Source organism: Oncorhynchus mykiss, chromosome 15 (assembly GCF_057628025.1).
Source record: "Oncorhynchus mykiss isolate SJ-2025 chromosome 15, ASM5762802v1, whole genome shotgun sequence".
NCBI lineage: Eukaryota > Metazoa > Chordata > Actinopteri > Salmoniformes > Salmonidae > Oncorhynchus > Oncorhynchus mykiss.
The window spans coordinates 16,414,682-16,438,978 of record NC_143036.1 but is presented as its reverse complement, the minus strand read 5'-3'; the positions used below and the strand labels follow the sequence as shown (position 1 = coordinate 16,438,978).

The 24,297-nt window shown below is 44.5% G+C and overlaps 1 protein-coding gene across 6 annotated transcripts; it reads left to right on the top strand.

Moving 5' to 3' along the window:
* Positions 1–23,609, top strand: LOC110489690 (myb-related protein A). 6 transcript variants are annotated; one of them, XM_036943865.2, is made up of 16 exons: positions 1–306; positions 5,578–5,677; positions 6,045–6,116; positions 10,573–10,665; positions 12,609–12,829; positions 14,734–14,932; positions 15,029–15,103; positions 15,482–15,592; positions 16,344–16,739; positions 19,261–19,611; positions 19,732–19,871; positions 20,003–20,117; positions 20,238–20,351; positions 20,448–20,552; positions 20,675–20,866; positions 21,243–23,609. In XM_036943865.2, exons 1-16 carry the CDS (start codon positions 284–286, stop codon positions 21,372–21,374), a joined length of 2,439 nt encoding a protein of 812 aa, XP_036799760.2. In that variant the 5' UTR covers positions 1–283; the 3' UTR covers positions 21,375–23,609. The 6 variants fall into 6 exon arrangements, with proteins under 6 accessions (XP_036799760.2, XP_036799759.2, XP_090055509.1 ...); XM_036943864.2 differs by having other exon boundaries at positions 19,243–19,611; XM_090199384.1 differs by lacking the exon at positions 1–306 and adding an exon at positions 4,735–5,305 and having other exon boundaries at positions 19,243–19,611.
* The last annotated feature ends 688 nt before the right edge of the window (positions 23,610–24,297 follow it).

The window sequence follows — 24,297 nt, the reverse complement described above, 5'->3', positions numbered from 1 at the left end:
TGCATCGCGGTGACATGCAAAATATAAGGAGATGCGTTTTTATTTACGATTGCATACAATTCCTACAACAAGAAAGAGTTTGACATGAAAGTGAACCGCTAGCTAACCAGCGAAAGTGTGGCACTGTATTTTAGGCTACTGTCAGAAAATAAACTGGAAGATGACAGACATCGGACTGCATGGATAACTGTCCATGGAGAACATCTAATTCTCTTTTATATGGATTTTAGACCAACTACAAATAGAGGATTTCTTATTTGAAAAGCTTTGATCAGCTGTCATTATGGCCAACATAAAGTCGCGCAGGTAGGTGACACATTGCTGCTAAATCTGTAGTTCATTTGGCTGCGTACTAGCTACATTTGAATGGTTTCAGATATGATACAAAAATGTTGCAACAAAATAGCTATAGTAAAGATGCAATACATAGTGAAACCCATTGCTCAGGCATGGCATTATATTGAGCCAGATGTCACGTTGATCGTTGACACATCAGGAGCACCTGCTCACGGTCACATAACGTGTTAGTTAGATATTGAAATACAGTAGGCTACAGCAAATTACAGCCTAGTTAGGATTCTAAAGGTTAATTAAAATAGTTGAATCAATTCCATCAATACTTTATTTAGCTGGATGTTTGTGCAAAATGTATGGGAATAGAACAGTCATAAAAGTGCATGTGGCACTCTTCAGTGAATAACCAAAGCATGTCGCGAGCTTGTGAACCAGCACAGCTGTTTGAGTTGCTTATTTTGTAGTAGACAAGGCTATGTCCCTTTTGGTCATGCTAATTTTGATAAAACAAATAAAAAAACGTTGATTTGAGTTGTTCGGTGGTTTATGTAACTGCTTTGGTCTGTATTGTATTTTGTTGCTCAATTCAACACCCATTCATTGCCATCTTTCCCTCGAACAGAAAACATGGCTGACAGTCTGTGAGATGTGGTCTTGGCTAGAAGAGATCCAACTTTCGTAAAATTAACGTCAAAAGTTAGTTTTTTGGGGGAATTTTAGCTAACCCTAGCTCTTTTCCTAACCTTCACCTAATTATCCTAACCGGATACGTTAATTCTCCTAACCTGCTGCATTGCTGCGTACATTATCCTAACCTGCTACGAAAAGTAAAATGTGACGTTAATTTGACAAAAGTTGGATCCCTTCTAGCCATTACCGTGAGACGTAGCACGAGTAAGACTATTGAACAGATAGAGCACTTGCTATTTTCATCTAAGGCTACAGAAAAAATATATTAGATAGCCCAGCCCTCTGTTGTTTTAGTATGGACATTATTGTTCAAGGGAAATAAAATAGATGTATTGATTTAGAAAAAAACATAGTCCGACATAGGATTGTGATTGTTTTGTGCACCATTCTGCCACATTGTGTGGGTGTACATGTTTGGAAAATCCCCTATAACAGAGTCCCATAAAATGGTAAACAGAGAATTTTACTACTGTGGGCTAGGCATCTAAAAGATGTCTATTGTTTTCACAAATCAGATTTAGTTTGTTAATTATATATATATGAAAAATAATGTATATAGGATAATCAGAGCACGAATGTATTCATTTATGGAGATATTTTCCCTCTGAGGTAAGGCTAGAATGACACAGCTGTGTGTTATTAGTATTTGTGAATTTGAGCCTGATTTAAAAAAAATTGACTAGGCAAGTCAGTTAAGAACAAGTTCTTATTTTCAATGATGGCCTAGGAAAAGTGGGTTAACTGCCTTGTTCAGGGGCAGAATGACAGATTGGGGATTTGATCTTGCAACCTTTTGGTTACTAGTCCAACACTCTAACCACTAGGATACCTGCCGCCCTGGATGGCTGAATTAACTATTGATTTATAGGCTGATTGGAGCCTGCTAACTGCCCTTAAACACACAAACATGACAATGACGTAATTTCCATCTGAACGAACAACTCAGTGGCGTGTGTGTATCCCTCCACCCTCTACCCCTCCTAGACCCTACCCCCTCAGTGTGCCCCATCTGGTGGTGATAGGGGAGGGCCAGGGTGGTGGAGGATGGTCCTTTCTACCTCTCCCTCTGCTTTACATTTCACATGGAAGTTCAAGTTTGAATTGAAGAAACCTGTGGGAACACAGTCTACAGAGGCCATTATTTCAGTTTTATATTTTATTCACATAATAAATGAGGCATTGAAAAAGCATATGAAGAATATGACACGCTTGATTTAGAAAATATATTTTTGTGCATTCGCCAACATTGTACACAAATTACGTAGGTATTACACATAGATTAAGATGACTTTAGTAGTCTATGAAGAAGTTGTTTGAGAGAACGTAAGACTCGGCACAGTACTGGCTCAGGCACCTTGGCCAAGTTCTTATATAAGAAATCATACCAATCCCCCTGAGTCGATTTTGAAACTCCTGTTTAATTCAGCCTGGACCGTTAGGTCTGACCTATTAGTTTAGCCACACCCCGGGCCTGCCTCCTTGCAGCCCGCGCCCCACACACACACACACACACACACCTTTATGCCACACACCTAGATATTACAAAGAGCCTGTTTATGTGGGAGCACACACCCTGGGCTCAGACCCACTTCCACCTCTCTCTTTCCTGTAGTGAGGGAATTATGCTGAAATTCAATTGGCATGTCCCAGTCACCACTGAAGAAGCCCTTTCATCACAGGCCAGTACTGGAAACCTGTGGGAGGCCTTGTTTTCCTCACCACAGTGTGTGTGTTCGAATGTGTACAGCATGTGTACAGCATGTGTACATGTTAGAGTGTTTGAATGTGTGCGCGTGTGTGTGTGCATCTGCTGTGCTGGTGGCGCATGTGAGTGTGCATTTCAGAGACAAAAACAACAGAGCCATATTTAGGAACTTCATACTTTGACCTTCTTTAGAGAATGGAGAAAGACTGCTGTAAATCCACCCAACATTTCATCGAAACCAGGAGGATGGCATCAGGCTGAATGTGGAAAAAAATGCAATGAACATGTACGAGATGCATGTTAATCCTACAAAATATATTTACAGTACCAGTCAAAAGTTTGGACACACCCACTCAAGGGTTTTTCTTTATTTTTACTGTTTTCTACATTGTAGAATAATAGTGAAGCCAACATTAACTATGAAATAACACATATGGAATCATGTAGTAACCCAAAAAATTGTTAAACAAATTAAAATATATTTTATATTTAAGATTCTTCAAAATAGCCACCCTGTGTTGTGATGACAGCTTTGCACACTTGGCATTTTCTCAACCAGATTCATGAGGTAGTCACCTGGAATGCATTTCAATTAACAGGTGTGTCTTGTTTAAAGTTAATTTGTGGAATTTCTTTCCTTCTTAATGCGTTTGAGCCAGTCACTTGTGTTGTGACAAGGTAAGGGGGTATACAGAAGATAGCCCAAGTCCATATTATGGCAAGAACAGCTCAAATAAGCAAAGAAAAACGAGAGTCCATCATTACTTTAAGACATGAAGGTCAGTCAATGCGAAAGTGTAGTTGCGGAAGTGTAGTTGCAAAAACCATCAAGCGCAATGATGAAACTGGCTCTTATGAGGACCGCAACAGGGAAGGAAGACCTCTGCTGCATAGGATACGTTCATTAGAGTTACCAGCCTCAAATTGCAGCCCAAATAAATGCTTCATAGAGTTCAAGTAACAGACACATCTCAACATCAACTGTTCAGAATCAGGCCTTCATGGTCGAATTGCTGCAAAGAAACGACTAGTAAAGGACCAATAAGAAGTAGAGACTTGCTTAGGCCAAGAGGAGGTGCTTTGCTGGTGACACTGTCAGTGATTTATTTAGAATTCAAGGCACACTTAACCAGCATGGCTACCACAGCGTTATGCAGCGATATGCCATCCCATCTGGTTTGCATTTAGTGGGACTATCATTTGTTTTTCAACAGGACAATGACCCAACACCCCTCAAGGGCTCCTTCAAGACTGTTGCAAAAAACACCCCTCAAGGGCTCCTTCAAGACTGCTGCATTCCAGGTGAAGCTGGTTGAGAGAATGCAAAGAGTGTGCAAAGCTGCCATCAAGGCAAAGGGTGGCTACTTTGATGAATCTCAAATATTGTTTGATTTGTTTAACACTTTATTTTTTCTTTATTTAACTAGGCAAGTCAGTTAAGAACAAATTCCTATTTTCAATGACGGCCTAGGAACAGTGGGTTAACTGCCTGTTCAGGGGCAGAACGACAGCTCGGTTACTAGTCCACCGCTCTAACCACTAGGCTACCCTGCCTCCCTTTTGGTTACTACATGATTCCATATGGGTTATTTTGTAGTTTTGATATCTTTACTATTATTCTACCATGTAGAAAATAGTAAAAAATTAAGAAAACCCCCTGAATGAGTGGGTGTGTCCAAACGTTTGACTGGTACTGTGTATCTAAACGTTCCCACCACATTGTGCTCTTCTGAATGCAGCCCCTGTCCTTCAGTCTCTGGGATTGTATGGGGCTGTGGCTGGCCTTGGAATCACTCAATTGCATGTAGGCCCATATTATGTTACTGTGCTCTGATAGTATCTAACTTCAGACTCTTATTTGACAATGTCTGGAATGCAATGAGACCAATAGCTCAGTATGTCTCTGTTGACAGCTGTATTGTAGATTTATTACATAGCTCTGGTTCTGGTGCGTCTCAGCCGTTGGAACAGTGTCAGTGTGAACGTGCTCTGTGATTACTCTGGGTAACCACTGTCCTCAACCCTCCTCCCTGTCTGTTTATTAGATGTTCTACCCCTGGCACAACGTGACGCCATGAAGGAAGTGTTGCCCAGCAACAAGACATTTCTATGGACAGAGCTAAGTGTGCACAACTACTTTCTCTGGTGGCAGAGTTTCACATTGGAGAAGGGAAAGCTGTGTCCACTATTACAGCTTTTTGCTGTCTTGATTAAATCTTATAGATTGTGAGTTATAGGTGTTTAAGTTGGCCCTATTTTCCTAAAATCAACATTCGAGGCAAAAAAGGGGCAGTTGTGTGAAGGTGGATTTGCCCCAAAAAAGGCAACAGTTGTTTCACTATACCCAATAAGACTAGCTTTTACCCTTTTACCACCTAGGTATAGAGGCAGTCTGCCACAGTCAGGGTTGGCATCATAATGCCTAATCTAGCAGGGAACAAGGGACGGCTAGGCTACTCTAATTATGGTCAGGAATGTTCTGTTTAATATGAGTCTCAACTCTGTTTCCGTCTCTGCACGCCACGTACTGAGACTGAGACTACTGCCAATCCTGCTTCACCATGAATGACTGCCTGCTCGATCCATTGACTTCTGATTCAGTTGGATATTGGACGGGTATTTGTAATTGGCTATCAGTGGGTTGGCGCTGTATGTGACTCAGTTGTGGCATGAATGATGTATTGTTCCTGCTTGTGTCTTTTTATGTTTTATTGATGTCACTAGTTCTGAGTCCACCCTGTAATATTGTGTCATGATTATGTCAATGCTCTTGTTTTACTTAAGTGGCTGTGTTGATTAGTGATTGACTATAATGAAATGTAAAGAGAGCAATAAATAAGAGTATCTCTCTCTCTCTTTCCTCTACCTCTCCATCTCTCCTTTTTCAGTGAGTCTGAGGATGAAGATCTACACTCCACAGATCCTGAGAGTAAGGACAAGAGCAAAGACAAGAAGATACTGTGCAAAGGCAAATGGTCTCGCGATGAGGTAGGCTAATTCTATAAGAGGCATATGAGCGGGCCAGTTTGGTCAAGTGTGCTAGTTACTTTATTGCGCTCACTGTTGAACCATTATTTATTGGACCTGTCTTGCATTGTTTTAGTGTTCAAATGGATTGAGAATAGCATGTGCGTGAAAGTGTGCTGTGGTCCAACAGTCTGTTTGTTTATAAATGTATTGTCTGCAGCAATCTGCTGCTTTTCTATGGCATGATATGTAGGAAGCCCTATTGTGTCCCCTGCTAAAAAAAAGTGTAAAGGGCGTTAACCTTATGGAAGCACTGAGGATGAAGGGAGTGTCTCAGGAAGGTTGGCTCCTGACTGTCTCTCTCTGCCCCCCCCCCTTCTCGCTGCAGGATGAGAGGCTGAAGAAGTTAGTGGAGCAGCATGGAGCAGACTCCTGGAAATTAGTAGCTAATAATTTTCAAGTAAGTAAAACATTTTTTCCCCTTAATCATTACACACTGTTAGAACATGGTGTTAAGAAACAAAGCTTTCTGTAATAAGCACAGTAACACACTAACAAAAATCATGTCTATATATTGATGATATGTAATAGCGATGGGGGAAAATGCAGGAAAACTGTAATCTGTTTTACCTTATTTCTACCAACATCACCTGTGCAACTAGAGGTGAAAAAAAATGGACCTTTACTCCACACACATAGCTCTCTCTCGCCCTCCATTTGGCAAATCTGACCATAACTCTATCCTCCTGATTCCTGCTTACAAGCAAAAACTCCTCAAACAGTAAGTACCTGTGACCCGGTCAATACGGAAGTGGTCCGATGAATTGTGTGTTAAGCTGCAGGACTGTTTCGCTATCACAGATTGGAATATTTTCTGGGATTCATCTGGTGGCATTGAGGAGTTTACCATATCAGTTACCGGTTTCATTAATAAGTGCATCAACGACGTCAACCCTACAGTGACTGTACGTGCATATCCCAACCAGAAGCCATGGATTACAGGCAACATCCGCACTGAGCTAAAGGCTATAGCTGCCGCTTTGAAGGAGCGGGACACTAACCCGGCCGTTTATAAGAAATCCCACTACGGCCTCCGATTGAACCATCAAACAGGCAGAGCATCAATACAGGACTAAGATCGAATCCTACTACACCAGCTCTCACGCTCGTCAGCTGTGGCAGCGCAAACTATCATGGATAACAAAGGGAAACTCAGCCGCAAGCTGCCCAGTGACACAAGCCTACCTGATGAGCTAAATGCCTTCTATGCTCACTTCAAAGCAAGGAGCACTGAAACATGCATGAGAGCACCAGCTGTTCCAGACGACTGTGTGACCATGCTCTCCGTGGCCGATGTGAGTAAGACCTTTAAACAGGTTAACATTCACAAGCACGCAGGGCAAGATGGATTACCAGGACGTGTACTCAGAGCATGTGCAGAGCAGCTGGCAAGTGTCTTCACTGACGTTTTCAACCTCTCCCTGATCCAGTCTGTAGTACCTACATGTTTCAAGCAGACGACCATAGTCCCTGTCTAAATTACTATTTCCCTTTAGCACTCACATCTGTAGCCATGAAATGCTTTGAAAGGCTGGTCATGGCGCACATCAACACCATCATCCCAGACTTCCTGGATGACGCAATATCTTTATCACTCCACACTGCCCTTTCCCACTTGGACAAAAGGAACACCTATGTGAGAATGCTGTTCATTGTCTACAGCTCAGCGTTCAACACCATAGTGCCCTCCAAGTTGATCACTAAGCTAAGGACCCTAGGACTGAACGCCTCCCTCTGCAACTGGATCCTGGACTTCCTGATGTGCCGCCGCCAAGTGGTGAGGGTAGGCAACAACACACTGACCCTTAACATGGGGGCCCCTTAGGGGTACATGCTTAGTCCCCTCCTGTACTCTCTGTTCACCCATGACTATGTGGTCGCGCACGACTACAACACCATCATAAGTTTGCTGACAAAACTACGGTGGTACGCCTGATCACTGACGACGATGAGACAGCCTATAGGGAGGAGATCAGAGACCTGGCAGTGTGGTGCCAGGACAACAACCTCTCCCTCAACGTCAGCAAGACAAAGGAGCTGATCGTGGACTACAGGAAACGAAGGGCCGAGCACGCCCCCATTCACATTGACGGGGCTGTAGTGGACCAGGTCCACATCACTAAGGACCTATCATGGTCCAAACACACCAACACAGTCGTGAAGAAGACACGACAACGCCTCTTTCCTCTCAGGAGGCTGAAAAGATTTGGCATGGGCCCTCAGATCCTCAAAATGTTCTACAGCTGCATCATTGAGAGCATCTTGACTGGCTGCATCACCGCTTGCTATGGCAACTTACTGGCATCCGATCACAAGGCGCTACAGAGCGTAGTGTGTACGACCCAGTACATCACTTGGGCTGAGCTCCCTGCCATCCAGAACCTCTATACCAGGCAGTATCAGAGGAATGCCCTAAAAATTGTCAAAGACTCCAAGCACCCAAGTCATAGACTGTTTTCTCTGCTACCGCACAGCAAGCGGTACCAATGCAAAGACTGCTAAATAGTTAGTTAAATAGTTAACCAAATAGCTACCCGGACCATCTACATGGACCTTTTGTGCACACATTTTTGACTCATGCTGCTGCTACTGTTTAACCATCTGTCACTTTATTCCACTTTATTGAGATATGTACATATCTACCTCAATTACCTCGTACCCCTGCACATTGACTCAGTACTGGTACCTCTTGTATATTGCCAAGTTATCATTACTCATTATGTATCTATTATTACTTTTATTATTACGTGATTTATTTTTCTATTATTTCTCTATTTTCTTTCTCTCCGCATTGTTGGGAGGGGCCCGCAATTAAGCATTTCACTGTTAGTCCACACCTGTTGTTTACGAAGCTTGTGATGAATAACATTTTATTTTATTATCTGGATAAGAAAAGTGATATGACAAGTGACTCTCACAGGTGTTGTGTGAGGTGGGGTTATTAGTGGTACTCACAGGTGTTGTGTGAGGTGGGGTTATTAGTGGTACTCACAGGTGTTGTGTAAGGTGGGGTTATTAGTGGTACTCACAGGTGTTGTGTAAGGTGGGGTTATTAGTGGTACTCACAGGTGTTGTGTAAGGTGGGGTTATTAGTGGTACTCACAGGTGTTGTGTGAGGTGGGGTTATTAGTGGTACTCACAGGTGTTGTGTGAGGTGGGGTTATTAGTGGTACTCACAGGTGTTGTGTAAGGTGGGTTTATTAGTGGTACTCACAGGTGTTGTGTGAGGTCGGGTTATTTGTAGTACTCATAGGTGTTGTGTAAGGTGGGGTTATTAGTGGTACTCACAGGTGTTGTGTAAGGTGGGGTTATTAGTGGTACTCACAGGTGTTGTGTGAGGTGGGGTTATTTGTAGTACTCACAGGTGTTGTGTGAGGTGGGGTTATTAGTGGTACTCACAGGTGTTGTGTAAGGTGGGGTTATTAGTGGTACTCACAGGTGTTGTGTGAGGTGGGGTTATTTGTGGTACTCACAGGTGTTGTGTAAGGTGGGGTTATTAGTGGTACTCACAGGTGTTGTGTGAGGTGGGGTTATTAGTGGTACTCACAGGTGTTGTGTGAGGTCGGGTTATTTGTAGTACTCACAGGTGTTGTGTGAGGTGGGGTTATTTGTGGTACTCACAGGTGTTGTGTGAGGTGGGGTTATTAGTGGTACTCACAGGTGTTGTGTAAGGTGGGGTTATTAGTGGTACTCACAGGTGTTGTGTGAGGTGGGGTTATTTGTAGTACTCACAGGTGTTGTGTAAGGTGGGGTTATTAGTGGTACTCACAGGTGTTGTGTGAGTTGGGGTTATTAGTGGTACTCACAGGTGTTGTGTAAGGTGGGGTTATTAGTGGTACTCACAGGTGTTGTGTAAGGTGGGGTTATTAGTGGTACTCACAGGTGTTGTGTGAGGTCGGGTTATTTGTAGTACTCACAGGTGTTGTGTGAGGTGGGGTTATTAGTGGTACTCACAGGTGTTGTGTGAGGTGGGGTTATTAGTGGTACTCACAGGTGTTGTGTGAGGTGGGGTTATTAGTGGTACTCACAGGTGTTGTGTGAGGTGGGGTTATTAGTGGTACTCACAGGTGTTGTGTAAGGTGGGGTTATTAGTGGTACTCACAGGTGTTGTGTGAGGTCGGGTTATTTGTAGTACTCACAGGTGTTGTGTGAGGTGGGGTTATTAGTGGTACTCACAGGTGTTGTGTGAGGTGGGGTTATTAGTGGTACTCACAGGTGTTGTGTGAGGTGGGGTTATTAGTGGTACTCACAGGTGTTGTGTAAGGTGGGGTTATTAGTGGTACTCACAGGTGTTGTGTGAGGTGGGGTTATTAGTGGTACTCACAGGTGTTGTGTGAGGTGGGGTTATTAGTGGTACTCACAGGTGTTGTGTGAGGTGGGGTTATTAGTGGTACTCACAGGTGTTGTGTAAGGTGGGGTTATTAGTGGTACTCACAGGTGTTGTGTGAGGTCGGGTTATTTGTAGTACTCACAGGTGTTGTGTGAGGTGGGGTTATTAGTGGTACTCACAGGTGTTGTGTGAGGTGGGGTTATTAGTGGTACTCACAGGTGTTGTGTGAGTTGGGGTTATTTGTGGTACTCACAGGTGTTGTGTGAGGTGAGGTTATTAGTGGTACTCACAGGTGTTGTGTGAGGTCGGGTTATTTGTAGTACTCACAGGTGTTGTGTGAGGTGGGGTTATTAGTGGTACTCACAAGTGTTGTGTAAGGTGGGGTTATTAGTGGCACTCACAGGTGTTGTGTGAGGTCGGGTTATTAGCAAGTGTGTGTATGTGAATATGATAACTCAGGGAGGGACAGCTGCAGGTGGGTTTGTGTGTTAATGAGGTGTTGTGCTCTGCGTTGTGTCTGTCACAGGGTAGGACAGATGGCCAGTGTCAGCACCGCTGGCAGAAGGTGCTCAACCCAGAGCTGGTGAAAGGACCCTGGACAAAAGAGGAGGATCAGAAGGTAAGTGGAGATGGGAGTTACCCCAACCTGGGGTGGAAAAAGAAGTAGATAAAGAGCTAGCGAGAACATGTATTGTTCTGAATTTTATTGGAGCGGCTCGTTGATAACACAATACAAACAAGCTGCAGGATGAACATCACAGACCTTTTTTTTTTGTAATCTGAAACATTGAAAGGAACATACAGTACACACGTTCCTCTCCCACTCTCTATCCCTGTTTGTAGCCCATAGACCCTGCAGTAGTTTTCATTGGCTGTGCATACGACTCACTACCTCATGCTTTAGAACAACCAAAGCTCTCCAAGTTTCCCTGGTCCTGAGCCCCTCCTCAGCCAGGCTTTATGGTCATATCTCATAGTTGGAAGGTGAACAATACATTCCTTAAATAGAACTACATGATGCCTCGCCTACTGGAATGTCAAGATTGATATTTTGTTCCTCCAACATCTAGGCCTTACATCACAACACGCCAGTGATCGTATTGCTCTGGCTTGCCCTTAGTGACATGCTAGAAGTAAGATATTCAGGAAGATAATAGCACTGGGTAGTGTGGGCCTGCTAAGAGATGACAAGACATGTTTGGCTCCATGACAGAAGTGTAGTGGCAACTAGTTCTACTTCTTCAGCTGCATTCTTGACATTCTCTAGTGTTGCCAATGACGATGTGGCACCTCTGTTTGTGTGGTAATGGCATTTATCCCTCCAGTAATAGATACTATACAGTATGCCAGGGGTCGGGAACAGGCGGTGTGATTCCCTCCAGTAATAGATACTATACAGTATGCCAGGGGTCAGGAACAGGCGGTGTGAATCCCTCCAGTAATAGATACTATACAGTATGCCAGGGGTCGGGAGCAGGCGGCGTGATTCCCTCCAGTAATAGATACTATACAGTATGCCAGGGGTCAGGAACAGGCGGTGTGAATCCCTCCAGTAATAGATACTATACAGTATGCCAGGGGTCGGGAACAGGCGGCGTGATTCCCTCCAGTAATAGATACTATACAGTATGCCAGGGGTCGGGAACAGGCGGCGTGATTCCCTCCAGTAATAGATACTATACAGTATGCCAGGGGTCGGGAACAGGCGGTGTGATTCCCTCCAGTAATAGATACTATACAGTATGCCAGGGGTCAGGAACAGGTGGCGTGAATCCCTCCAGTAATAGATACTATACAGTATGCCAGGGGTCGGGAGCAGGCGGCGTGATTCCCTCCAGTAATAGATACTATACAGTATGCCAGGGGTCGGGAACAGGCGGCGTGATTCCCTCCAGTAATAGATACTATACAGTATGCCAGGGGTCGGGAACAGGCGGCGTGATTCCCTCCAGTAATAGATACTATACAGTATGCCAGGGGTCGGGAACAGGCGGTGTGATTCCCTCCAGTAATAGATACTATACAGTATGCCAGGGGTCAGGAACAGGCGGTGTGAATCCCTCCAGTAATAGATACTATACAGTATGCCAGGGGTCGGGAGCAGGCGGCGTGATTCCCTCCAGTAATAGATACTATACAGTATGCCAGGGGTCAGGAACAGGCGGTGTGAATCCCTCCAGTAATAGATACTATACAGTATGCCAGGGGTCGGGAGCAGGCGGCGTGAATCCCTCCAGTAATAGATACTATACAGTATGCCAGGGGTCGGGAACAGGCGGTGTGATTCCTTCCATTTCCAATTCCCCCACACCTCCCTATATGTTCCCAAGTATTCCCACACAAAAAAAAGAGACTGTGTTATGTTATTAAGGTATGAAATTGTTGTTATTTTCAAATACAATCACTTTTTGGGCTTAGTTGTGGTCAATTTGCAGTGTACAAATGATTTGAATTATGTTTCGGGCACCCCGAAAGTTGCCTACCCCTGCAGTATGCATATTTTTTAAGTCCAGAGGATTGCTTTGTAAGAAGTCCCTGTCTTCTTTGCTCCTGTGTGTATAGGTGATTGACCTGGTTCATAAATATGGCCCCAAGCGCTGGTCTGTGATTGCCAAGCACCTGCAGGGGCGGATCGGGAAGCAGTGCCGTGAGCGCTGGCACAACCATCTGAACCCTGAGGTGAAGAAGTCCTCCTGGACCCAGGAAGAGGACAGCATCATCTACCAGGCCCACAAACGCCTGGGCAACCGCTGGGCCGAGATCTCCAAGCTGCTGCCTGGAAGGTAACGGAATGATATACCGTACATCTCTTTGCCTGAGTTAGTGGGTGGTTACATCTCAATATAGTAAACGTGGGTGGTTGCATCTCAAAATATAAAAGTGGGTGTTACATCTCAAAAGAGTAAACGTGGGTGGTTCCATCTCAAAATATAAAAGTGGGTGTTACATCTCAAAATAGTAAAAGTGGGTGGTTACATCTCAATAGAGTACAAGTGGGTGGTTGCATCTCAATAGAGTAAAAATGGGTTTTTGCATCTCAAAATAGTAAAAGTGGGTTGTTGCATCTCAAAATAGTAAAAGTGGGTGGTTGCATCTCAAAATAGTAAAAGTGGGTGGTTGCATCTCAATAGAGTAAAGGTGGGTGGTTGCATCTCAAAATAGTAAAAGTGGGTGGTTACATCTCAATAGAGTAAAGGTGGGTGGTTACATCTCAATAGAGTAAAAGTGGGTGGTTACATCTCAAAATAGTAAAAGTGGGTGGTTACATCTCAAAATAGTAAAAGTGGGTGGTTACATCTCAATAGAGTAAAAGTGGGTGTTACATCTCAATAGAGTAAAGGTGGGTGGTTACATCTCAATAGAGTAAAGGTGGGTGGTTACATATCAATAGAGTAAAAGTGGGTGGTTCCATCTCAAAATAGTAAAAGTGGGTGGTTACATCTCAATATAGTAAAAGTGGGTTGTTGCATCTCAAAATAGTAAAAGTGGGTGGTTGCATCTCAAAATAGTAAAAGTGGGTGGTTGCATCTCAAAATAGTAAAAGTGGGTGGTTGCATCTCAAAATAGTAAAAGTGGGTGGTTACATCTCAATAGAGTAAAGGTGGGTGGTTACATCTCAATAGAGTAAAAGTGGGTGGTTACATCTCAAAATAGTAAAAGTGGGTGGTTACATCTCAATAGAGTAAAAGTGGGTGTTACATCTCAATAGAGTAAAGGTGGGTGGTTACATCTCAATAGAGTAAAGGTGGGTGGTTACATCTCAATAGAGTAAAGGTGGGTGGTTACATATCAATAGAGTAAAAGTGGGTGGTTCCATCTCAAAATAGTAAAAGTGGGTGGTTACATCTCAAAATAGTAAAAGTGGGTGGTTGCATCTCAAAATAGTAAAAGTGGGTGGTTGCATCTCAAAATAGTAAAAGTGGGTGGTTGCATCTCAAAATAGTAAAAGTGGGTGGTTGCATCTCAAAATAGTAAAAGTGGGTGGTTACATCTCAAAATAGTAAAAGTGGGTGGTTACATCTCAATAGAGTAAAAGTGGCTTCCCTTCTTCTCCTGGTCAGCTTTCCGTCATATTTCCTACACCTACAGTATCTGGTCCCATTACCAAAGGTGTAAGGCTAAGGGCAAAAGCATTTTTTTTTTTTTTAGGTTTTTGGACAAATCTAAAGTATTTAGTATTTAAAGTATGCCAGCAGCATACCACCCTGCATACCACTGCTGGCTTGCTTCTGAAGCTAAGCAGGGTTGGTCCTGGTCAGTTCCTGGATCGGAGACCAGATGCTGCTGGAAGTGGTGTTGGAGGGCCAGTAGGAGGCACTCTTTCCTCTGGTCTAAAAAAAAATATCCCAATTCCCCAGGGCATTGACACTGCCCTGTGTAGGGTGCCGCCTTTCGGATGGGATGTTAAACAGGTGTCCTGACTCTCTGAGGTCATTAAAGATCCCACGGCACTTTTCGTAGGGGTGTTAACCCCAGTGTCCTGGCTAAATTCCCAATCTGGCCCTCAAACCATTACGGTCACCTAATAATCCCCAGTTTACAATTGGCTCATTCATCCCCCTCCTCTCCCCTGTAACTATTCCCCAGGTCGTTGCTGCAAATGAGAATGTGTTCTCAGTCAACTTACCTGGTAAAATAACGGATCAATTTAAAATAAATGTTAAAAATTGAACAACCTCCCTTATAGGACAGACAACTCCATCAAGAATCACTGGAACTCCACCATGAGGAGGAAAGTGGAGCACGAGGGGTACCTCCAGGAGGGCTGCAGGGGATTCAGCTCAGAGCATGGGGGGTTGAAGCGACGCCACCACAGACCCTGTGTCCCCCAACTAGACACCCCCCACGGTGGGCACAGCCCTCTGGGCATAGCTGGACCAACTCAGGTGAGAGGCCTCTCAGACATTTCTGTTCCGTTTCATTCAAACAAGGTTTATTGGCATATTGAAAGGATCCGTGTTTAATGTTCCTGTGGGTTGTAGCTTGGGGGTTACCTCTATAGCCCTCACTGTGGCCAGCTGATGGACAGCCTCCCAGACTCCTCCAGCTACTTATTGGTGAGTGACCTGTCCTTTACAGCTGGCCAAGAGTCCGGTATGTTGTTTGACTCAAAAGCTCAAGGTTTGGACTGAAGCATGGAGCTAAATCAGTAGAAGTGTCTTCCTGTCCACTTTACCATCCCCTTTTTTGTATCTTTCCACCGTACTAACTTGAGTCTACTTTGTCTTAATCACCCTCTGAATCAAACAACTAAATGACCTGCCTGAATTTCTGTTTCTTCTCGGTGTCTTGGTTTGGTGTTAATCAGAGTAAGCCTGAGTCTGATATGAGTAATTTGTGAGTAAATTTGTTCTCTCCTTCCTTCTTTCCCTGCCAACCTTTTCTTCACTCCCTCCGTCCACTCCTCCTCTCCTTCCCGTGTGTGTTTACTCCAGCCGTCCTGCCATGATGATCCAGACAAAGAGCAGAGAATTAAGGAGCTTGAGCTGCTGCTTATGTCAGCAGAGACCGAGGTCCGGAGACAGGCCCAGTGCCGAGACCCATGTGTAAGACACACGCTCAGTGTGTATGTGTGTGATGATGTAGCCTAGTCCACTTGAGCTTGTAGTTATGCTGTAGTGATGTCATAGTAGCCTACCCATCTCACCCCTCTCCCCACACTCCCGTTACGCTTCGTAGTTCTACCCCTCCCATCCCCATTTTCAGTGCTTCCTGCCATCTCGCCATGCGGCCGCCACCATTAACCTCCTCTCACTTCCTCCAGCCTCCTATCTGCTCCTCACAGCAGTAGTGCACGGTGTCACTTCAGCCAGCGGTTTGGAACCAAACATGTGTTTCCTCCTTTTTCTTCTTCTTTTTAAACCTTTTCCCTTCTTTCACCACACCACTGTGGCTTCCATAGCAGAACCCCCCCCCCCTCGTTGCCTTTCTTCATTCATCTATTCACTCCATCCATTTATCTCATTTTAACCTGCGTTGCAGAACAAACTATTATGATGATGTCAGTGGTTCAGATTTTAAATGATAAAATATCTTGGTGTGTTACAACACATGCCTACCACTGACTTCTCAATGAGGTTCAATGACGTTTTAGACTGAGGGAACAAGTTTGGGTGTTGGGAGACTTTTGGGAATGAATTTCGTTACATTGCCTTGTCGTCTAAACTTGATTGAACTTCCTTGAAACGTCATAACTTCATTCATTGGGTGTTTTCCGAATCCAGTCAGCCTTACTGACCTGGTTGGTGTCCAACCCCAGCATCAGCAGCACCCTAACCCCAGTCTCTTCTCTCTCAGAGTGTGGAGCATTACTCCAGCTGGGCAGACAGTGTGTCAGATGACACCATGACCACCAGCAGCAGCAGTCTGGAGGATCAGAGTGAGGGAGGCTGGAGGGGGGCAGAGGAAGGCCAAGGGCCACCAGTGGAGCAGGCTGAGGGGGGCTGGAGGGGGGCAGAGGAAGGCCAAGGGCCACCAGTGGAGCAGGCTGAGGGGGGCTGGAGGGGGGCAGAGGAAGGCCAAGGGCCACCAGTGGAGCTGGCTGAGGGGGGCTGGAGGCTGGTAGAGGAGGGCCAGCACCAGGTTCAGCGCCATGTCTCCCCCAGTAAGTTCCTGGCTGTGGAGGCTAGTTCTGTGCTCTCCACCCTGCAGACCATCCCCGAGTTCGCAGAGACCATGGAGCTCATCGACTCGGTGAGTGTCTAGATCAGACCCGGAGCCAAGATAAGGTGACTAGGGGGCAGATCAGACCCAGAGCCAGGATAAGGTGACTAGGGGGCAGATCAGACCCAGAGCCAGGATAAGGTGACTAGGGGGCAGATCAGACCCAGAGCCAGGATAAGTTGACTAGGGGGCAGATCAGACCCAGAGCCAGGATAAAATGACTAGGGGGCAGATCAGAGCCAGAATAAGGTGACTAGGGGGCAGATCAGAGCCAGGATAAGGTGACTAGGGGGCAGATCAGACCCAGAGCCTGGATAAGGTGACTAGGGGGCAGATCAGACCCAGAGCCAGGATAAGGTGACTAGGGGGCAGATCAGAGCCAGGATAAGATGACTAGGGGGCAGATCAGACCCAGAGCCAGGATAAGGTGACTAGGGAGCAGATCACACCCAGAGCCAGGATAGGATGACTAGGGGGCAGATCAGACCCAGAGCCAGGATAAGGTGACTAGGGGGCAGATCACACCCAGAGCCAGGATAAGATGACTAGGGGGCAGATCAGACCCAGAGCCAGGATAAGGTGACTAGGGGGCAGATCACACCCAGAGCCAGGATAAGATGACTAGGGGGCAGATCAGACCCAGAGCCAGGATAAGGTGACTAGGGGGCAGATCAGACCCAGAGCCAGGATAAGGTGACTAGGGGGCAGATCAGACCCAGAGCCAGGATAAGGTGACTAGGGGGCAGATCAGACCCAGAGCCAGGATAAGATGACTATTTTGGCGTGTTCTTTCATTGGAATTATATTGAATTCTGCTTATATCACAGTAAACAAAGTATATATAAAGTATATATAAGTATAAAGTATATGTATAAATAGTTTTATGTCTATAAAAATGATTGAGTGACAGGCTAGCACAAAATCTGTATCTCCGCTGTGCTGTATCAGCACAATGGACAGCTCCGTTTGGGTAATGAATATAGGCTACAAGATAGATAGGGTAACTCACTTATTACACACTATGTACACACAGCTTACCAAAATAATGCAAACTAAATGCTGAAAGGAGTAACCTAGTTTTTCATGCATGCAAAACAAAAATACTGAATAGCAGTTTGGCTTAGAGTATGGACACAACTGCAAATGAGAACTAATGAATGTGAACAGAACAGAACAGTGATAACAAGTAGTAGGCCTAGTCAACAAAATATCAGATGGATAAAAGCATGACACAATATAAATATTTAAGCTAGTTACATTTACCTTTATTTTTGACCTTTATTTAACCAGGAAGGGCTCATTGAGATTTTAAATCTCTTTTTCAAGAGCGTGCTGGCCCTGATAGGCAGCACCGAGTCATTACACAATTACAGACAGACAGCATGAACACTACAAGTCATCTAGTTAAACGGAATCATATAACAGCAAATTTCAAACATTGATAGGTTAATGATTTAAAAACACCACTCGGGACAAGTTTTACAACCACAAAAACGAATAGGCTACCAAGAAAACCAATAGGCTACCATGAAAACCAATAGGCTACCATGAAAACCAATAGGCTACCATGAAAACCAATAGGCTACCAAGAAAACCAATAGGCTACCAAGAAAACCAATAGGCTGCCAAGAAAATCAATAGGCTGCCAAGACAACCAATAGGCTGCCAAGACAACCAATAGGCTGCCAAGACAACCAATAGGCTACAATGAAGACCAATAGGCTACCAAGAAAACCAATAGGCTACCAAGACAACCAATAGGCTACCAAGAAAAACAATAGGCTGCCAAAAAAAACAATAGGCTGCCAAGAAAACCAATAGGCTGCCAAGAAAACCAATAGGCTGCCAAGAAAACCAATAGGCTGCCAAGACAACCAATAGGCTACCAAGACAAACAATAGGCTACAATGAAAACCAATAGGCTATCCTGGCGGCACTTGCAGAAGGCTGTGTAGGCTTTGCACTCTGCAGCATCATCGCTGTTGGGCTTGGCGGCGGCCTCGTGGTCTGATGCTGCTGCTCATCGTTCTCCTTCTTTAGCTTTGTCTGGGTGCTTTGGCAAAGCCAATTTCTGATATCATTTGTGGCAGACTACCTGGTTAGAGCTAGCTAAATAGGCTAAGGCTAATAACACTAACGGTTTTTACAGCTAGCTAAGAAGCTAACTAAACTCTGTAGTGTTGGGGCGTGAGGCAGAGTTGAGTGAAGCAGCTTCAACGATAAACCTGAAGGAGTCAAACCTAAACTCCCCAGTGGCTTTCCATAGCCCCCTACACACACCGCAGCGCTCTGTCCATTGTGCTGACACAGCGCAGTGGAGATACAGATTTTTCACCAACCTGTCACTCAATAATTTTTATATAGAGACATAAGACTAAAACTGAGATGGCACAAGTTTCAACTGACGGGGCTAAGCCCTCTTTTTTCCCCCTTGTGGAGCAGGGCCCGGTGTAGATGTGTGTGTACAGTATATGGCTGTGTGTGTTTATATATACCAGACCCAGAGCATGAATGTATTGAAAATCCATTGTAGATGTGTCTGGCTCTACAGGACCCTATGACGTGGAGCGAGGCGGCCAGCTTTGACGTGTCTGAGGCGACGACCCCCCCAAAACAAACACAGGGGAGCTACGTACCCCAGGGGAGGACCACAGAGGGGATGAGGTATACCATTGACCCCTCCAACGACATCTCAACAAAGCACTGTGCCCCCATGGGTCAGCGGAAAGTCCACACCCCGAATAACGTGCCCAGACCAGCCCTGCCGTCCCTGGGGAGGAGGAAGAGGACAGAGAGGGTGGACCAGTCCCCTGATAGGAGCCGTGCGTCCTTCTTAGAGTCACCCAGCATCAACTCGCCCAAGAACACCCCCACAAAAGCACGGCCTTTCACCCTCTCCCAGGCAAGATGCTAGAAATGTGCTCAAGCTAGGGCATCATCTGGCTCTGGCAGTATAGCTTCTCTTTATAGTCCCCCTGTCTTATCTCCCGTCTCTAACTGTTGTGATCATGTCTTCCTCCAGTTCTTCAACACATCAGGAGGAGAGCATCTGAGCCTGAACAACCCTGCTCTGACCTCCACCCCGGTCTGTGGCCAGAACTATCTCCTCAACACACCCTTCCATAAAGAGACCACGCCCAAACACCAGAAAGAGAACATGGGGTAAGCGAGTTACAGGTTCCTCCACATTTTCACATTTGATTCATTGGCTAAATTACATGTGTGTGTGTTTGATGTATCGATCTCATCATTTTGGCAGGTGTTGTAAGAATATCTCTCTTTGTCTCATTCAGTTTCAGGACCCCTAAGATTCATAAGACCATAATGGTTCCGACTCCCAGAACTCCTACTCCATTTAAGAACGCCCTGGCCGCCCAGGAGAAGATGCATGGGCCGCTAAAGATGGTGGTAAGTGTGAAGTTGGTCTAGCTGTGTGTATTTATAATTCACTGTGTGTTCTTATGAGTGTGTGTACTCTGTTACTGTGCTCATATTAATGTGTGTTATGTGTGTGTGTGTCTATCTCAGCCCCAGCCCCTGGCCTTTCTGGAGGAAGATATCAGGGAGGTGCTGAAGCAGGAGATAGGATCAGACATCTTCACCAGAGAACCACAACCAGACTTCAGGACATGGAAACATGATGTAGGTGTTCATGTAACCATGTACAACTAAACTTTTCATGACCTCTGTTTGACTTGGTATCCAGTCTAACCACAACCTTGTCCCTGACCCTCCCAGGTGGATGGCCCAGCCAGGAAGGTGCGTAAGTCCCTGGTGCTGGACTCCTGGGGGAAAGACTGTCTTAACGTCCAGCTATACCAGGACCAGCTCAATAACGCACTGGTGGGTTCTTGGATATAATCAATGAGACTAATAAGTCAACCAACCAACTAATCAATCAATTCATCAGTCAACCAATGAACCAACCAACTAATCAATGTCTACCCGTCCTTGCCCCCCTCCAGGTCCCAGAGGAGAGTTTGTTAACCAGCTCCTTATTGATGACCCCACTCCCGGAGAGAGACAGAGAGGAGCGCCCCTGCCCCCCCTCGTCTGGGAAGGAGGGGTCCTGTGGCCCCCGGCGCCACCTTCCCAGCCCCCGCAAGAGGAAGAACCCCCCCTCGGTCAGAATTTCCCACCACGATTCACCTGGACAGGTACACACAGACACCTCTCTTTGGTGTAACTCCTAACTACCCTTTAAAAAACAAAGCAACACATTTCATTATAAAACAACACATTTCACTGCCCCTATCTGGTGTATGTATAAAATAAAAAATAAAAACAACATTTAAGTAAATACTAACTTGACATTATTGCTCCTCAGGCGATATATATATATAATGATAGGGAGAGGGGAAAGGTCCCTTCAAATTGGACAGTAAATTAGGTACAGCTGGTCCCTTGTCAAAGAAACCTGCCAACTTTTCAGTTAACATTTTTTTATTGAGCATCAAGGTCTTGGTTGTGAGAAGGGGATAGACTAATGCGTTGAGATGCGGGAGAGAATAGTCCTCTCTTCTTCTCCTGCAGGTCAACAACCAGTGGGAAGCAGTGGTTTATGGGAAGACGGAGGACCAGCGGATTATGACAGAGCAGGCCCGGCAGTACCTGAGTAGCACCTACACGTCCACCGGCTGCACCTCGAGGGCGCTTGTGCTCTGAGACCTACGTCCTCACACACTACATCTGTCCACGCTCCTTCTCATAATGACTCTTAACATACTTAGACAATCTGGTGTAGATCTACTCAAATCATTTAGACATTTGTGTATTGATAAGATCAGTAACTGAACACTCAAGTGTGCCACAGAATACTTTACAGAAAAGGTAAGACTGTCGTTTTTTCTGGGTCACACTGCTTGGTTGTCATAAATTGCTTTGTTTGTCTTTTGATTCCCACCAGCCGTTGACCTCCTAGCCAAGTAACAGGGTTGTACAATACTCGATTTCCTGCACTAGTTTATAATGTGTTAAAACTGAACAACCTGCACATACAGTAAGTAGCAAGCTGTAGAAATAGTTGTTGTATTACTACTGTAGCAGTGACTGCTTATGAGTTTCATATTGTTAATATATTGTTTAAACAAAAATGAAAAAATACATTTTATGATGTAACATTACATGTATATGTATATTCAGCTTGTTTGTAGAACTACCCTGTACTGCTAAACCTGTTGTAATGAAGTCTTGAGAGAGAGAGAGAAAGAGAGGAGAGAGAGAGAGCTGTCAGTATTGCACTACTGAGTAGGGGTTGGCTGCAGAGGAACGGTCAGTGTTGAGGAGGTAACTGGATAGTACAATGAAGTTTCCATTCCAAGGCCATACTTCCCTTTAGCAGTCTCAAATTGAGACTTTTGTTGAATGTATTTCATAGCTTGAAACTGCGAAGAAACTCAAAATGGAAGGGTACCTTTTTTGTTCATTTGTTTGTTTTTATCTTATTTAATTTATTATCTGTTCTCTAAAACGTAGATATTAATATAAGTGTAAATTGAACACGAAAGTTTCCATTGAGAAATGTACCTTTGCTGACAGACAGTCTAAAACCCTTCTGAAACCCTTTGACCTATAAGGTCACTTCTGCCACACTGAACCTAGATCAGAATCCAGTTGTCATGTTTGGTACAGACACATAGCGCTCATGTCATCAGTGTGCTAAAGCAAGCATTTTAGTTGAGGTTCTATTTATTCAATGTTTACTAATTTATTTATTTCAAAAAAATTGAAAAATAAATGATCAAATAATGATATTTTCTTTCTATCAGAAAAAGGATTGGGCTACCTTTCAACTCATTTCTACGAATTAGACATAACGAGCGAACATGCACTACCACTAATCTCTTTCATTCAGTCATTGTTTTAACTATCCGATTTAGTTAATAACCATTGTATTGTGACATCACCGAGTTGTTGATATTGGTAGAACAGTTTCCCCTGGAATCAGAGTTTCTTTGTATTCTCCATAGGTAGTAGCAGGATTCCGTCTCCAACCTCTAATAGACAAATTGCACTTTTCTCATCGTTTAAGTGTTGTTTTGTTCATTTGTTTGTGTGTGTTTTGTTTGTTTCGTTTATTTAAATCTAGTGCCATTGGATGAATGTTTCACGACATGTGACTATTAAACACTGACATACAGATGTAAAGACAGAGCTGTTTAAAATCCATTGTTTATAAGTAATAATTACAAGTACAACACAAGATATTCAACAGACAATGAAAGATAAAGCTTTTACGTCTTTATGTGACAATGCGGTCTTCTATGGCTCTGATTGGTTGCCTCTATAATAATAGGGATGCAGCAGAGTATCTATGGTCCCTGTGGTGATGGTGGGTGTCATTTGTTCCGAAAGTCTTCCAGCTGTTTAGAATCTAGATTATAATGGGGATTATCCAGCATTAAGTGTGTTTGAGAATAAGAAGGGAATCTCCTCAGGAGAGATCAAGTGGAAAGATCATGTATGTTCACCCTCTCTGAACTCCACAGAACCACACTTTCTGAACTTTCTTATTTTCCGACATCTAACAGCTACAGTAAATATGGACATATGGTTGTTCTCTGTTCTGTCGGTTGGTTTGACTTCAGTATGTTTTGTTTGTAACATGTTTGTATGTTAACACTTGGACATCTAACCCTAGGTTATAAGGGAATTCAGTATATTTATAGTAGCAGTTGTTGTCATAATCATGCATGAACAATAAGCAGTACGTTGAACTTTTCAGTGATCATGTTTTTACTGCAACTACAATAATCACAGACGTAACACTTCCATTATGTCATTTTCAAAGTTGACTGTATTTTCTGCTGAAATCATAACCAGGTACCATAGAATTCCCGCCAACTGCCATTGTAACCATGTACTTAATATGTGATAATAATAAAATGTTATTGCATTGCGTTTGTGGTTCTTTGTCATTGTGTTATGTAACAGCAATATGATGTTATGATCTTGGTGCACCTGTCTTTAACACTGCAGTCTTATTCACGTTAAACCTCCCGGTCATCCAAATACCTTCTTCTATCCCTGTTCCCTCCAGTGGAAGGACTCTTCTGTTCCCTGTCCAGTCCTGTCAGGTCCTTATGGCAGTAGATTAACAGTATCTGTGTATATGTTGCCTGTGGTGTGTGTCAGCTTGGCCTGGGTTCACCATGGACACAATCCCCCTTCCGTGTGTGTGTGGCGGTGTGCTGTCAGCTTGGCCTGGGGTCTGTGACACGAGTCCCCCTCCGGCAGGACAAGAGGCCTCTCCACAGGGTCAGCTGCTGGCCCTAAAGACGCCCAGTCACCCGTGACTTAATGCCCCCGGGCGCTATTGTCCCCAGGGCCTGTTGCTTTTACAGAACCATTCACTCAATTGCCCCCAAGAGGAGGGGCACAAGGCCTGGCGACTTGCCTTCTGCTGGGGCAGCATCAACAGTACAGACAAACGCGCACGCAAATATCCACTAGATCAATCTGTTTCTTGTCTGGGCAGGACTTGAGCTATTGTTGCTTTCAGATGGTCTGGACTGGCTTGAGACATGTCAAAGGCTTACTGCCTCTTAATTGGTTGTTGGCATCAGCCTGTAAAGCCTTGTGTTTACTG